The sequence below is a fragment of the Panthera pardus genome, unplaced genomic scaffold (assembly GCF_024362965.1).
Source record: "Panthera pardus isolate Hobbes unplaced genomic scaffold, ASM2436296v1 HiC_scaffold_16, whole genome shotgun sequence".
In the NCBI taxonomy this organism is placed as follows: Eukaryota; Metazoa; Chordata; class Mammalia; order Carnivora; family Felidae; genus Panthera; species Panthera pardus.
The window spans coordinates 45,500,037-45,516,666 of NW_026526721.1; the positions used below are offsets into that span (position 1 = coordinate 45,500,037).

Sequence of the window (16,630 nt, forward strand, 5' to 3'; positions counted from 1 at the left end):
CTCTATTGCAGCCCTGGTGGAGAGTGTTTTTGAAGTAGCTGTTTGCTAGCTAAAAGCCCAAGGCTCTCTGATACCGCAGTTTACAAGGTGCTGTCACAAACTTGAGTTCAAGTTCTTTTAAAAGTCTGAGGACAGTTTTCGTTCACTGCCTGAGGGATAGAAAAGAAGTCAGTAATACAGAGTAAAAACTGAGCGCAAAGTCCAAAGGACTACAGCCTAACTGTTTTGGGCGGGAAACCCGGAGCCCAGCGTCCCAGGCTGCGCGTTCACCCCACCCAGGATCTCAGGCTCCCGCCTCCAGCTGGGACCCCGTCGGCCCCGCAGACTCCCGCCGGGCCCAGACTCGGGGCGGTGCCGCGGCTTCTGGCTCCTCCCGGGGGGCGGGCTAGTCGGGGGCGGGAGGAGGAGCCGGCGTGCAGCGCTAGCAACAGCCGCGCGGGGTGCGCATCGCGCCCGCGCCTCTCCCGCCCGGGATGGACTGAGCCGCGCCGGTTGCCCGCGCCCAGTCTGTCCTGCCTTCGCCGGTCCTGCCACGCCGGGCTCCCGGCGTAAGACACCGCCAAACCCGTTCGCCGCGGACCGCCCCGGACCGGCAGCCGCTCAGGGGATATGTCTGGAGGCCGGAGGAGGGGCGGCGCCCCCTGGCACACCTTCTCCCGGTTCTTCGCTCCCCGAAGCCCTTCCCGGGACAAGGAAGAGGACGAGGAGGAGAGGTCGGGGACGAGCCAGCCGCCCGCTCCAGGCCAGGGCGCCGCCAGGTGGGAGCCGCGGGGGACGTCTGGGGGTCCTGCGCGAACTCGCCGGACGGGGGCCCCTGGCCCGACCGGCCGCCTGCAGCCAGCTGCTCTGGGGCCAGGCTGCGCTCCGTTCGCCACTTTCTGTTCTCCTTTCTCCATTGCTAAAGTTTCCTCCTCTTCGCCCGGTCTCCTTGCCGCCTCACTCCCCTTTCCTTGGGTAAATCCGGGTGAAGTTCGTGACCCGCAGAGGAGCGCGTTCCCACCCGGCCCAGCCTGCGCGGCGCTCTTCCTTCCCACTCCCCCTCCCGGAACGTGATTCTGTTCCCGTTCCACACTGGCGTCTGCGCTCCAAGTTCTGTGGCAAAAGCGAGTCCCCCGGCGTCCTGCCGGCAGTAATGGGAAACAGTTGTGAGCGAGCCGAGCCACCAGCCGGGGCGGAGAGGGCGCCATCCGAAACCACTCGTGGGGGAAAGGTAAAGCGTTGGAGCGCCACCCTCTCGGATGGTGTTTTGCCATCCTATTTCAATTTCCTCAGAATGATTTTTTTTTTTTAAATGTGATACCGAGTTCCCAAGACTTTGTCAAAATACAAAACCTCGCTAGTTTTATTTACCATTTTGCCTGGACATTTAAATGATGCCGCCCTTTCTCATGTCTCTTTGGGAACATGTGCCTCAAGTTCCCCAACAGATTCCAGAAACCAGGACTCCGCTGTCTTGGTTTCAGCAAGGATAACGTGCCCCTTCTCTGCAGTCTTTCCTCGTTCCTCCACCTGCTGTAAAATCGATTATTTTTTTTAGACGGGTCTCCGTAAAATGCCCGTTCCTGAGCCTCTTTTTTCGGCTCAGAGGGAAGAGGGGTCAAATACATCTCGCTGTTTTAAGCTTTTGGTGAGAAGACAAGCTTACAGTCTCTCCTCTCCCAAACTGCACCGGAAGAGTGTAATCCCTTTTGATTGGAAGGACGCTCTCTAGAAAGCTGTGTTTACTTCAGATTTTAAAGACTTCGTGGAGGACTTCAGAGCAAAATGGATAGGAAGCAGAACTGTGACCGAGCTGGTTTCATTAGTATTCAGGTCTCGTGATTTGGTTCTAGTCGCTTATGTGTTCCTCGGTTTCCCTCCTTTTGAAACGTGTCCATTACGAATGTCTGTTAATGCCACATCTTTCCAAGACAGCTCCTGTAATGGGTAAATTTTCCTGGGAAGCTTCAGCTATTGTTGCCCTGTTAAGGGGGAACTTAAAATTCATAGTTACACAGTAGTTAAAAATAAGTTTTGAAGTCTGACGGGGCTCAACCAGAGTGTCAGATCTGGTGGGGGCAGACAGCCTGAGGTGCCTGCCATCACTGCAACGACACTAATAATATTGGATAATACGGAAGCAGTGTTTGAAAGAAATCCCAAGTAGTCTTAGCAAAAGTTGGAAACTTGAGTCAGTGTTAGAAGGGAACAGGCTGGCCAACTTCAGGTTCAGAACAGAATTGTGCTGCAACTTTGCCTGCCTTCCTGCCCTGTTTTGGCTTTTTAGGCACTTCTCAGATCTAATTTCCTCCCTCTGGAGCTAACCACTCTAGCAGCTGGCCTCTTGTCTGCTTAGCGCTTCTCCATTCTCATTATCTCCAGATAGGCACACACTGGCCTTTTGACACTGAGGATTTTAATAGTGCTTATGTGAACACTAATTTTGTCTTCATCTTTGTAGAACTTTCCCAATGTTAAGGGGATAGCAGATAATCCTTTCTGTGGGTGTTTTATGTTTTAAATGAGCTTAAATCTTTCTTTTCAAGAATATAAACACATACAAAGCCTTTATTGAAAGTTTAATGAAACAAATGGAAACTCTTAGTAGTACCCAGTGTCCTAGTAACACAACACCCTGATGTTTACAAGTTTGGAAACAGATTTGCAGTTTGTCACTGTGCTCTTATTTCAAAATGAAGGGGCATTTTGGCTCTTAAAGGCAGCAAAAAAATTGTAGTTTTAATGGGAGCCCAGTTTACCTTTTATACGGGTGATTTTGGGTGGCGAGGAATCCCAACAGCAGACATGTAAGTGCTTGGTGTGGTAAGGACGTAAAGATGACTGGCAAAAGGCTCCTTCTCTCAAGGAACTGTAAGAAGCTGAAAAGACCACTTGTAAACAATAATATTAGCACCTACCATGTATTTAGCATTTAACAATTTGTAAAAGTACTTAAAAAATATTACACTTGAGGTTGGACACACCTTTGCGATTAGCGTCCTCATTTTATTATAGAAAACAGAGCTAAGGAAACTTGCCCCAAGTCCATAACTACTTTTCGTTCAGTGAACAAGTATTAAGTCCAACGCTGTGCCTGCAACTCTGAGTCCCCTTAATATTACATTAAGGGTTAATATCTGCGTTCTGATTTTTCAGTGTACTCGAAATGAAATGCATTCTGTCAAACTTGAAACTTGTATAGTTTCCTTTTCTTCACTACCAGTGATGTTTATATGAATTTTATTTACATAATGTAGGCATGTACAAATATAAAGTGGGACATAAATTCCTTAAGAACAGAATGAAAATTAAACATAAGACCAATAAGAGTCAAATTTTAAGCATTATCCTGAAAACACTTTTTTGGCTCCTCACAAAATGCAGATGGTACCAACTGGGACAAACACAGGGTCCTTGGGGGTTGTTGTGATTATGCCGTGATTCAGGTTTGCTAATATTTCCTTTTTTGAACCATAGGAAAGCCTTTGCTTTTATGGTGTGCTCTAAATTATTTGGGTTTCATTTGGTGTGAACACATCATTTATTTATTGAGTTTGCTGCTGTTTTGTTCTCATTAACCTTAGGCAATTAAAGAAGGTCAGGAAACATCAACGCTGTTATATATGCAAATTCAGGTGTGGACACTTGAATTGCTTGTTAGTACTCTTCTTGGGTGACCAGATCCAGGAGGTGCTTATATTTATTTTAGATTATATAGATAGGAAAATGTAACTGAAGTTTTCATAGGAAACTTGAAAACTCTGAGCTTTGTGTATCCCAGTTATTTCAAACCACTGCTATAATATTTAAACCAATTTATGAGCACATAAGGAAAGAACTCCTTAGAAGTGATGGGCGGGGGGGAATGCCTGGGTGTCTCCGTCAGTTAAGTGGCCGACTTAGGCTCAGGTTATGATCTCACAGTTCATGAGTTCAAGCCCCACTTTGGGCTCTGTGCTGACAGCTCAGAGCCTGTAGCTTGCTTCAGATTCTGTGTCTCCCCCTCTCTCTGCCCCTCTCCCACTTGCACTTTGTCTCTCAAAAAATGAATAAACAATGAAAATAATTAAAAAGTGATAGGGGATAGCAGGGAGGGCTTAACGGTTGAGGGATTGTTACTTGGTTCTTGGAGACATTAGTAGTGTTTTAATAAGAGAACTTAGCCAGTAAGATAGAAATAGGGAACAGGTATTCTAGGTTTAGCAAGAGCCTATAGGAGGTTATGATCTGTTGGGGACTATATAATTTAATATACATTAGTGGGACAGAATGAAAGAGGCAGTAAGGATTGGAGCTAGGTCAGATTTTGGCTCTTGATTTAAAGGTTAGACTACTTATGTGAAAGCCTGTTAAACAGATACTGTGAGAATGTCAAATTTGGAGGATACCTGCCTATTAATATTCTTCATTTGGGGGGAAATGATTGCTCCCTTTCTTTGCTGTATCACACATGATGGACCTATTTAAAAGCAATGCTGTGTGACATTTTAACTCTGGAGGGGGGGCAGTAAGGTGAGAACAACATTTATCAAGGCAGACTGTACACATATTGCTGGGTTGGGTACTTTTACTTGCAGCATCTCATTTAAACCTCACCCTCAACTTTGAAGGTTAGTATACTGATCACTATTCTGACAGTTGAGAAAACTGAGGGTGGAGAGTTCTTATTAGTGAACACTGGTGGCATCTTGGGTGGAACGATTCTTTGGTGAACTGGACTCTGCTGTCCTTTGCAGGACATTTAGCATCCGTGACCCCGCCCACTAATTGCCAGTAGCATTCTCCAGTCATTGGGATAATCCAAACACCTCCACCCAGGTGCATGGGAGGAGGTAGAGTGATACCACTCCCGGTGAAGAATGATTTAGCCCAAATCATGGAAGAAATAAGTTTCAAGGTTGAGATTTGAACCTAGGTTTCTCCGACTCTAAAAGCTGTTGTTGTTTTTTTTCCCCCACACCATCTTGCCCACTCTTCTTCTAAACTATGCTCATTCAAAACATATTTGCATACGTAAGTCAATGGGAATTTTTCATACTTTGTTCCAGAATGAGCGTTAGTGTGGCCCATTTCAGATAGATTCTTTTTGGCTGTTCCTTTCAGTGTTCTAGTATATCGTTACTGATAGAAAGTAAGAGAATCACTAGAACCAAGGACAGGGGCTGTGTCTTACTCATCTTGGTGTCCCGTTTACCCAGCTTAGGTGAGGAGTGAATTGCTATTTCTGGATGGAACATTGAAGCACTTACTAGTGGTTTTCAGCTAGAGGTAGTACAGTGTTCCCGCAGCTCTGAAGTGAGCATTTAGACACATGGGGCATCTTGAAAGATTTCTATACAGTGTTTGGCTCTCTATTTAAAGTTTAGAGAATTTTTGCTCGTCACCATGGCTGAGGTTGTTAAATGGGTGGAGCAAGGATGCTAATGACTTGTACAGGAGATATTGTCATAAAAAACAAACATGTCAGTAGTGCCCCTGACGCATGAGAGCTTTTGGCTGTTAAGGAACCAGTGTTGACCACAGCATCAAGTAGGTGAGAAAAGGGAGCTTTGTTCTCTGAATTTTCATGGTGATTATATTTTCACTGATTTGCAAGCACTATAGAAAATAATTGGTAACTCGTTTAGTTGAATAAGGAGATACCTGTGTGGTCTTGAAGGACCACATCAGTAGTTCATACCCATTGTAGTAAAGATGGCAGGAAAATTCCAGAAGTCCTCAGCGGTATTTTCTAAGAATGTTGAACTCCCAAGTTGAGTGAAAGCATAGAAGGTGCTTTTGACAGAGTAGAAACACAGACTGTTAGGGTGTTGAAACTGTATCATCTTTCAAGTGAAATTTCTCTCTTTGGGGTTTAATAGGGTGTCTGCCAGATGCCTAATTTGGGGATTCTGTTTCTTGGTGAGGGCATTCCTTGTAAGCTAACTTAGTTGTACACTCTCAGTGTTAAGAGTTGCAAGTACTTCACATTGTCCAGCAATAAATTTACGTCATCAGAACTTCTAACTGTGTTGAAAACTGATAGCATTTTCATCTCAGAGGACAATATATAAAGAGATAAAAACAAATTTTGCAAAGAGGAAAATAATATTCCCTTCAAGATAAAATATTTCCTTTCCCAACTAGGGTACTAATGAAATACACTGCAGCCTAGGTATGCCAGAAATGCTAATACAGTTATGGTAGCAAGAAAACTTAGGTTGGTGTAAATTTAAATTCAGGAAAATAATCTGGGCTTTCTCCTGAAAAGAGAAGATCAGCATGGAATAAAAGTTTAAAATATCATTTATTTGGAGTCTGTTCATTCCATAAATTTGAAGGGCTGCTATGTGTGAGATAATGCTATTAAGCAGTGGGGATAAAGATGAACAAAACTACCCTCAAAGAGTGCATAAATTAACAGAGGAGATAAACACGGACATCTCTGTTCTCAAGATGAGCTCATTATAAGCTAAAAATGTTTTTGACATACGTGCATGTGACCTGTTTGGTTCAGAATACACTTGCTGTTTCATGACTGTCATATATTGTATGAGAGCTTTACTTGGGCTTTCAAGATATCTTCCCACATTAATTAACTTTTCTGAGCATGGTTTGTTTAGCATCCTTTGCCAAACAATGCTGGGGAGATGTGACAGTAACTGTACCAGCAGGATGAATGCTTTTCCCCTGTTGCTCTTGCTCTTCCTAGACTTCACAGGTTTGGTTAAGTTCCAAATGGAGGCAGAAAAGTACATCCTCTCGGGCATTAACATTTCATGTGATTGGAGATCCTTACTTAGTGTCGATAGAGAAAGAAGTTGAAGTTTTGCTGCCAGAAATAACTCATTCTTTTTTTTTTTTTATAAAGTTTTTTTTTAAGTTTATTTGAGAGAGAGAGGGTGCACAAGAGAGAACAGAGGGGGGGCAGAGAAAGTTGGAGAGAGAGAATCCCAAGCAGGCTCTGCACTGTCAGTGAGGAGCCCAATGCAGGACTCGATCTCATGTACTGTGAAAGCATGACCTGAGCCGAAATCTAGAGTCGGATGCTTGACCAACTGAGCCATGCAGGCACCCCAGAAATAACTCATTCATAATATTTAGGTGGCAGTTGTGAATGGCCAGTGGTACAACTCCATCAGGACTATCCCTCAATGTGTCATCCCTGGGGGTATTTAATTGCAGGTATCCCAAAGCAGTGAAACAACTGTTTAGTCAAGTGGGTTTTTTTTGCTCGACAGATTAGTGATGACAAAACTAAACCACCCTTTATTAAGGCCATAATCAGACCCAAGGCCTGTGCTTGGGGCTTTAAATACATACATTCATTTAATCCTTAGCAACCTTTGAGAGAGGAGGTATTTTTACTCTGTCTTACAGATCTATAATTTAAGGTTTGGAGAGGTCCAGCAGTTAATCAGAAGTCTCACAGCATCTGTGGTGGAGTCAGAGTCAAATTCTCTTCCTGAATTCAGAGCCTGCTGCATTATGTGATTGCTTCCTCTGCTTAACTTAGGAAGACCTATAAAAGAAAGCTGGCCTTAGAAAATGGTTTTGAATGGAAATAAAAGACAATGGCATGCAGCTGGACGTCTGCCCAGATGGCTTGGGTTAGTGCTCTGTACAATAAAGAGTTTATGGTCCTGACAGTTGAGAAAAGGAAAACAAATGTATATATTTATACAAATTATAAATATATATTTAAACACTTGAAAAGGGCCCATCTTCTTCAAAAGACATAGAAACTGAACGTGTAGCAGCAAGATACCGTATTCTCCCTAATAAGCAAACGAGTTGGATGTGGGGAAACTGGAAGTAGTGACTGGTGGAAGGATAAACTGGAAGGTTCTCTCAGTATTCTGGATTCACATACTGTGACCCAGCACTTCCCTGTAGGAATTCCCTTAGACATGTATAGTTTGCAAACAGACCCAATGTTGTCTTTACAAAGTTAGCCATTGCAGTGTTGCTTATAGCAAAAGGAAAAAAATAAAATTGTTACATTGGGTACAACAACGTAATAGAATATTACACAGCTGCCAAAAAGAATGACAAAGCATTTTATGTACTGATAAGGGAATATCTCCAAGATTTTAAGGAAAAAAAAAAAAAAGCTGGAAATCACTGTGTGTGGTATGCTCCCATTCCTGTATCAAAAATGGGGGAGTGTGAAATAAGTCTGTTACTGGGGTTGTGTTAACTAGGGGAGATGGAAAAGTGACTCAGGGAATGAGGAACAGGAAGGAATCTTCATTTTATATCTTTTTATACATAAAAAAGTTATGCGAATTACCTATTTCAGGGGAAGTAAGGTTAGTTTAAGACCTGGTGGATATCTGGGTATAAAAGAGGGGGAAAAAAATCAAGAAAATTTAGGATCCTGACTTGGCAGAGATTTTCCAAAAAATGCATGAACTACATTAACTTATTCAAATGAGAGAAGTTATAATTAAGGCTATAAATATATAGAAGTAATATTTATAATACAGAGAGCTTTGATATCTTGACACTTTTTATGAATGAGGTTTGTATATTATGAATCAATAATGTGAAACTGGGTGGAATTAACAGAGCCTCAAAAATACCAACTCATTTTCGTGAGATCACCTGTCATATACTTAGAGTAACAGTATGACCCTAGCATTTCATTCACACTTTCAGTCTTTTGTTAAAAATTGAGGCAGGCCCTCATCTCTAAGGTTTAGCATGTGAGGTTTAAATCTCCAGATTTAGCATATGAGCCCAAACTCCACAGAATAATAAGTGTACAAAATGAGGATGCCTGTATATTAGGACGACTTTTTGTTTTACTGGAAAGGTCATGTATGAAAATGTGTTTTCACCAGTGTTTACCAAGAATTCATTTACCCCTCATACCAGGCACTGTGCTAGGTTCTGGGAATCCAGAACTGAACATACTACAACATGGTCTTTGGTTCAGAGTACACATGCAGTTTTGTGGGGAAGGCAGACATAGCACAAATCTTTCTTCCCTTAAATTAAGTACCCAGGGCAGAGTATGGAGGGGGTGTTGCTGCTGGGTGGCTCAGTGGGTTAAGCGTTGGACTTCAGCTCAGGTCATGATCTCACGGTTAGTGAGTTCTAGCCCCACATTGGGCTCTCTGCTGTCAGAGCAGAGGCCTCTTTAGATCCTCTGTCCCCCTGTCTTTCTGCCCCTCCCCTGCTCATCCTGTCTGTCTGTCTGTCTCTCTGTCTCTCAAAAGTAACATTAAAAAAATATGTTTCTTTAAAGAAAAGAAAAAAAAAAAAAAAAAAAGATGAGCACCAAGGTGCCACTCAGGGCTATAGGAGCATTTAACAAGTGTGGGCCCTTTCTTGACACACTTTTTAGAGGAAACTTCTAATCTTGTTTAAGCTGTTTCTTTTGGTATTTTTGGACATGTGTCTGAACAATGCCTTACAGTTCTTTCTTGAGTTCTAAACTTTAGATAACTTATATTGACTTCTGGTTATGGTAGATGAGGACTTAGCTATTTTATACCTCTTCCTACTTCCTTTACTCATTCAGCCAATATAATTGTTGATTTTGGAATAAAATCAAAAGCCAATATTTAGATTTTTATGAAATACAATTTTGGTTTCATAATACAACACACTAGCTTTTATATCTTCCTTATGACAAGTAGCACAAATGGCAGTACCAGAAATTGTGAAAATGGCATTTGAGTACCCTCACAAATAGTAGTTTCATATAATTTCTAAAGATATATGTTAGAAGTTTGTGCTTTATTCTTTGTATTAAGATTTATATATAATGTAGATACTACCTTAGTGGCAGATCATATTTTTTTTTTTATAATTACCATGCTTCTTATGACAAGAAATGAAATACTCTCAATTTTCCATTCTATTAAGTGGAGACCGGTTAGGTGAGATACAGATTCTCAGACTTCCTTGTCTTGTCAGATCACCAAGGAGTGTACCCTCACTGGAGGGGTGGCATTGCGCTCTATTAGTCAAAGCTGGAAATGTGTCTTGTGATAATTTTGATTATTTCATTGTTTTAGGAAGGCAAATAAGGATCTCCTATATATTATGATACAAATAAGTTATCATTATGTAATATTTGTAGTATTAGCATTTTGTTATTTGTCTATTCTGAATTCATTTTCACTAACTTCCATTTGTTTGCTTTTCACAATCACTATAATACTTTGCATTTTTTTTCCTTTTTAATAGTAATATATACTTTTTTAAAACAGGTATGATGAATTACAAGAAAATCAAAAAGAAGAAACAACTCATAACCCTACCGACAAACATACACATACTAGCCTGTCAGATCATTTTCAATGTGCATTTACACATATATACATATTTTTACAAAAAGTGGAAGTTCTCTTCAGGATTTTGAAATTTATTTTTTTCCACTCAACCATAATGCTTTAACATTTTCTACAATAGTATATATATTTATATAAATTACAAAAATAATTTTAAATTTAGTCCTTTCAAAAATCTGAGTGTTATCATCACTTTTCAGAATTCAGTTTGAATATCTAAATGTGCCTCTCTGCCTATGTGGGGTTTGCACTGTAATGGGAGAAGACAGAAAATTAACAGATTCTGTAATGTATAATGGTCAGGGTGAGGGTATGGAACATGATGGAGGTAGTGGGTCTGGAGTGAGGTGTAGATAGGATGGTCATGAAAGTCCTCTCTCTTGGGTAACACTTAAGCAAAGGACCTCGATGCTACTTGGGAGTGGGGAACAAATCTAAGGAAAGAACTTTCCAAGCAGAGGGAACAGCCAGTTCCAGTGGCCTGGGGGTAGTATCATGTTGGCACAGATGCTAGAGTGAGCAGAGACAACAGAACGGAAGAGAGAGCAGCTGTCAATGACATGGGGAAAGGAGTCAGGGCCAGAGGAGATAGGCCAAGGTAGGGAGTTGAGATGATGTTTACTTTTAGAAAGTATCATTTTGGCATAGGTTTATATGTGTGCATGTGTTTATATATTCTCACAAAGGTTGTTGGTTTATTGATGTCTGGAAGAATTTGCAATGAGAAAGAATTTGAGTTGGAGGTGAGGTCAGGCTCTGGGAAGGCACAGTCTCGCCTGGCCTTGAACCTCCAGTGCCCCTTCCTTAGGACAGTTTGATGAATACTACATGAACGGATGCCTGTTTTAGAGGGCAGCTAGAACCCTGTTTTGAGTTCATGTCACAGCAAAAGATGGAGGGTGTTGATTCATGTGAGGTAGATCACAAATGTTCAGAATCTAAAGGATATGAGGTCAAGGACTTTGGGATAGTAGAACAGTTACTAATATAGTCACATATAGACAGCTCAGGTACACATCAAACATACCAACGTTCTCTGTAGCCTGTGATTAAACTAAAGGGTCTTGTTTCGGGGGGCATGAGCAGGGAGACCGGACGTAAAGCAGCTTCCAGGTAGTTACATAAACAATAGGAGACGGCTGACATGATAGGGAAAAGACTGTCACAAGAGTCTAAGATGGTAAAGCGACAGAGCTTCATAATCATGTCTTACCTTTCCTCCCTTTCCCGGTTTTTCTCCAAAGAGTTCCGAAATTCAAATGCCAGATGTTTGAACTAAAATACATGCTGTTCGACTGCCTTAAAATGGCAGCTTTTAGTTACCTTTTAATTTGAAGCCCAGAAATAGTGCCATAACCACCTGTTTTATATTCTGTTAATGGTCATTAAAAAAATACAAGTACTACTCTACTGCTGGCAGACACTGTTTATGAATGGATGGTTTTCCAGATGGTTGTTTGTAAATTGTCCATGTGGAGCTCTGTCTTTATCCCCATAGAAGCTAGGTTGGAAATGTTGGATGCGGCTCCAGGCCAGGGCATACAAGTTGGTTTAATCCATAATATGCCTGCGGTATAATATTGAAAAAAGAGAACTCCACGCTTCTGGTGTGAAGCTGTGTCTGTAAGAAAAAACTTCCAAGGGTTGTAGATGCTCCCAGGGCAGCAGCAGACCCTTTGAGAGTTTGTGGGAATAAAAGCCTATACTGTATTTAAGGACCCCAAGTGAGGGCTGAGAGGGTGGAGCCCAAGGGAATACAGGACAGGCCCCTAGGTGGTTTCAGTAGATTTGAAATAAGGACTGTAGAAGTTTCTGCCTTTGTTACAATGTCCTGGTATTAATTTTGTCACCGAGTTGGTTTCTTAGTTAGAGTCTGTCTCTTCCTTCACCACAGAAACTTCAAGGTTAGCCTACCTGTTTCTTTTTCCATTCTCGCTGCCAGTGGAGATTCATATGGGATTTTAGATCTGGCAGAGAGCTGGTCTGACTCTTTCATTTTATGTCTTTGAAAAATCCAGTCCAGGAAGGTACATTTTGACTGAAGTGCCTTTTGTCCCTAAAGTGCTATCCCTGAAACAGACATCTGTCCATTTTGAGTTTTTGCAAAGCATTTTGCTACCAATGACCACAGGAAAAGGGTATGGATAGGTAAAAGACCCTTTCTTGTTCTGTACTATTTTTTCATATACTTCTCCAAGGTAAAGTCATGCCCGGAAGACTGAGTATGATTTGATCACATTTCAAAGGAAGGCCAGATTCTGGCCACTTCTGGAGTTTCATCACAGTACTTATGTCAAGTGGGCTCTGAGGTGAGGAATAATAAATAACATGCCAGACAGGGAGGCCTGATGGAGCTGTGGTGGAGAGGGGGATGCTGTTTAGTGGATCAGGAGAGTTTTATGTTAGTGGAGGAGGAGAAAACAATAGATTTGCCTTGACTGTCTTTCTGTGTCCTTAACCTTGCTGGTTCCTCTACTGCAGACCATTACACCATAAGCGGAAGTGAAAATCAGAAGATAATTTCAGGCGGCATCAGGCTGAGTGGGATGGAGAGAAAGAGAAGGGAGAAAAAAAAAAAAATATCCTTCATTTCCCTAGGGATGGTGAGAAGTTCCTGTGGACAGTGGATCCAGGCGGGGGTGGGGCTGGGGAGAGGCTGTTTAGATGTATAGGGCATTCCCAAATTGGGGACTACGTTTTATTAAGTGGCTTTGTGTTTAGGGATATGCTCAGAATTACCGCCAGTGATGTCTTGAGCGAGAAATGTTACCTCCTTTCTGAAAATGGCAAGAAATCATAGACTTCTGCATCCGTAGAAAAGTGGGCAAGCCTCCAAAAGACTGTTATGGAAGTTGTATTCAGTTCTTTGACATTTCCAGGTTTTTCTGATACAGCCACAGGAATGATCTGTGAGAGAAAAGGCAGAGTAAGAGGCAATACACAGCAGCTGTGCTCTAGGAGGGGGAGGCGTGAAGAGCCTTACTCTCCCTCACTGTGCCTCCACCCAGTCCTCCGAGTCTGTGTGCTGTCCCCGCATGTCTATCCCTTGACCATCTAGGAAGTTGCATTCCTACCACATGAGGAACTGAGCCTGGAAGTGGCCCAGGAGCATCCCTTATTCTTCAGTCTGTGGTATACACCTAAAAGAAGAGTGTATTTTCTTTTCTTATTTTTTTTTTTTTTAAGTTTATTTATTTTGAGAGAGAGCATGCATGCAGAGGCGGGGGGAGAGGCAGAGAGGAGGAGAGACAGACTCCCAAGCAGGCTCTGAGACATCCCTGCAGAGCCCAGTGCGGGGCTCGAACTCACAAACTGTGAGATCATGACCTGAGCCGAGATCAAGAGTGGACGTTTAACTGACTGAGCCACCCAGCTGCCCCACGAAGGGTATATTTTCTTGTTGGTCCCACTTTGCACTTGCGATGGTCAGTGTACCCATTCGGGCAACAGCTCTTGGTTGGGGCCAGGAGGTCTGCAGGGCATGGCTGTTGGAAAATGAGTAGTGTTTTACATGACTTGAGTTTTCTAAGTAGTTGATACCTACCCTTTAACTATCAACACTGAACACATTTAAATAATATTAAGTGGAGCTCCTTCAGACTGGATCATTCTCCTCCCTGTACAACTCTCATTTGTTGGCTTCTGCTGAAGAATAGAGGCTCTCAAACCATTGTTTATCAAGAGTGTGGTCAGAGGGCCACCTGCTTCAGAACAATCCTGGGTAGGGGGAGTTGGTTATTGAAAATGTGGACTCCTGAGCCCCACTCCTAACTGGAATCATTGACAGGTAGGCCCATAAATTTGCTTTAAAAATACGATTGCCCAGGTGATGGTGGTGCATCTAGGTAGAGATTCTGAAGGAGTGAGGGCAAAGATTTCGTCTGGTGTGTTCACTGCTCAACCCCTAGCACCAACAACAGTGCCTGGCACTTAAAAGGGATTTGAAAGGAAGGGGCCAGTACTTATCTGCTGACTGAGTGAGTTGATGTGCCCAGTCTTCTTCTGCTTATTTGCTATGGGTTATGGAATCTTGTTATGATTTAATAAAAATAGAAGTATAAGATACATATTAAGTGCCAGGATAGAGACTTTCCTCTGTGTAAATTATTTGAACTCTAGAATATGCTTTGTTTTTTCTTGGCCCAGAGTTTTGTTTTAATTTGTGTCTGGAAAGTAGATGGTAAATGACTGCATGTGGGATTCCTGGTTTTCAAGTATGGTGTAAATTAGGTAGCTTCAAAAATGAGAAGCTTCTGTGTTACTTAGACCTTGATATTTACCTGGGCTGTTTTGAAAGATTAATTTCCAGAATTCCCATAGCTAATAAGTAAGATGAGGCTATTTGGAAATGCAGGGTCTTATTTGTGCCTACGTGTGATTATGATTCCTGCCCCTCACCCCCTGCCATGAGCAAAATGTGTGCTTTCTAAAAATACTGCTATTGAAATATTCCTGGGTCCCAAAGGGGGTTAAATTGTGAGAGAACAATAGAAACGGATTGTCGTCTTTCATAAGGTTTTAGATCATCTGAATTTGAACATGTTTCTCTTTTCTTCATATATTTAAGAGTCTGAGAATACTATTCCAAGCCTTTTGAGTCTTTTCTGTTCATTTTTTTTAACTAATCCGACTGGTAAGTCAATGTTTTCAGTATTTTCATCTACTCTGTTTTATTTTTGTGTGTGTTTTGCCTTTAAATCATCTCAGAATAATCTTATTTCTGTTGAGTATTTTCTCCTACCAACCCCACTCTCTTCTTTATACCTTTCAACAAAAGGTGTATATTCTTTCAAGAGACTTACATACTACTTCATTAAGAAAAAAATATGATTACATTGTTCCCATTTTTTTTGATTAAGCAGGCACAAATAAAGAACCTGTTTGGTATCTTTTTTTTTTTTTTTTTAACAATATTTGAATGGCAGATACAATGCTAGGCTCTGGGACATAGACATGAATGATACAATTCTGAATTTAATGAGTTAAAATTCTAATTAGATAGCTAAACATTATAGTATATAGTATAAATGTATGTGTGGTATCACTGGGTTCAATGACAACCCCCAAAAAAATAAAGATTAAGCTCGGACTAAATTGTAAAGGATTAAGAGCAGGGCAAAGTGTTGAGGATGTTACATACAGGAGAAGAGAGTGGTTTGCCAGCATATTCTGAGAATGTAAAGTGGTTCTATGTGATGGGCGTATCTGGGGCCACGTGAGTAACTTTCTGTATCCTAAGGACTCTTCATTTTATTCATCACCTCGTAGAGATTTGCTGAAGGAATTTTTAGACTGGAAAGTGTGATGATCAGGTTAACAGTCATTTTGACAAGAATAAAGGATTGAAACGTAGCAGTCTTGAAGAGGCCTGAGATCAATTAAGAAGGACTCTTCGTCAGTAAACTAGAAAAGAGGGGGAAAGCTTTAACTGAAACAGTGATTTTTATAGCTAAACCAGAATTCTAAAATACGTTGTTTACTTTAGAACTCAACACAGTTTTAAATTTTGGTTTAGCAGTAAGATTCATGAGTCTTAAACATACCATATAAGGTTTAGAAAGTTTGTGAAGGTATTTCTTTTTTTTTTTTTTCCAGCTTTTAATTCTTCAGTTGTTTACTCAATACAAAATACTTATATGCTGACCTACAACTATATTTTTATGGCATTGTGTGTGTGTGTGTATGTGTAGAATGTATGTAATTATAACTACTTGAAAATACTGATTTCTGTATTGCTCTCATGAACCTGGAGCTACATTTTCTACAGACCTTTTGTATTGGAAAAGAAACTTTTGCCATTTTCATAGGCAGTAAGTTTACAGAGAGTGCTGTAAACACTCTAGAGTTTCATTTTTTTTTTTTTTAACATTTATTCATTTTTGAGAGAGACAGAGCATGCATGGGGGAGGGGCAGAGAGAGAAGGAGACACAGAATCCGAAGCAGGCTCCAGGCTCTAAGCTGTCAGCACAGAGCCTGACGCAGGGCTCCAACTCAAAAACTGTGAGATCATGACCTGTGGCCAAGTCAGACGCTTAACCAACTCAGCCACCCAGACGCCCCAACACTCGAGAATTTCAGGAGTCTTAAAGGGAAGAACTAGGAGACTAAGGTACTTGTATGTTTACTTTTTAGGTGAATCATTCAAAATAGACTGTAGTTAGAGAATACACTTATAAAACCATTAAGGTCAGTATTCTTCGTGATTATATGACAAATCCTTATAATGTGCTCTTTTTACATGTATTTTGCTACTCTCTCTTTTTGCATTGAGCTATAAAATAAACCAGTATTGACATTTAATTTAAAAAGAGAATTGTTGGGGCGCCTAGGTGGCTCAGTCAGTTAAACATTTGACTCTTGATTTCAG

General features: G+C 41.4%; 1 protein-coding gene across 2 annotated transcripts in view; it reads left to right on the top strand.

Moving 5' to 3' along the window:
* The first annotated feature begins 401 nt into the window (after nucleotides 1–401).
* Nucleotides 402–16,630, top strand: part of CRYBG3 (crystallin beta-gamma domain containing 3) — a 129,518-nt gene continuing 113,289 nt past the window's right edge. The window contains exon 1 of one of the 2 annotated variants that reach the window (XM_019448117.2): nucleotides 402–758. In XM_019448117.2, the coding sequence (XP_019303662.2) occupies nucleotides 610–758 (149 nt within the window). In that variant the 5' untranslated portion in view covers nucleotides 402–609. The remainder of the gene's footprint in view (nucleotides 759–16,630) is intronic. The other variant, XM_019448119.2, reaches the window with a different exon arrangement.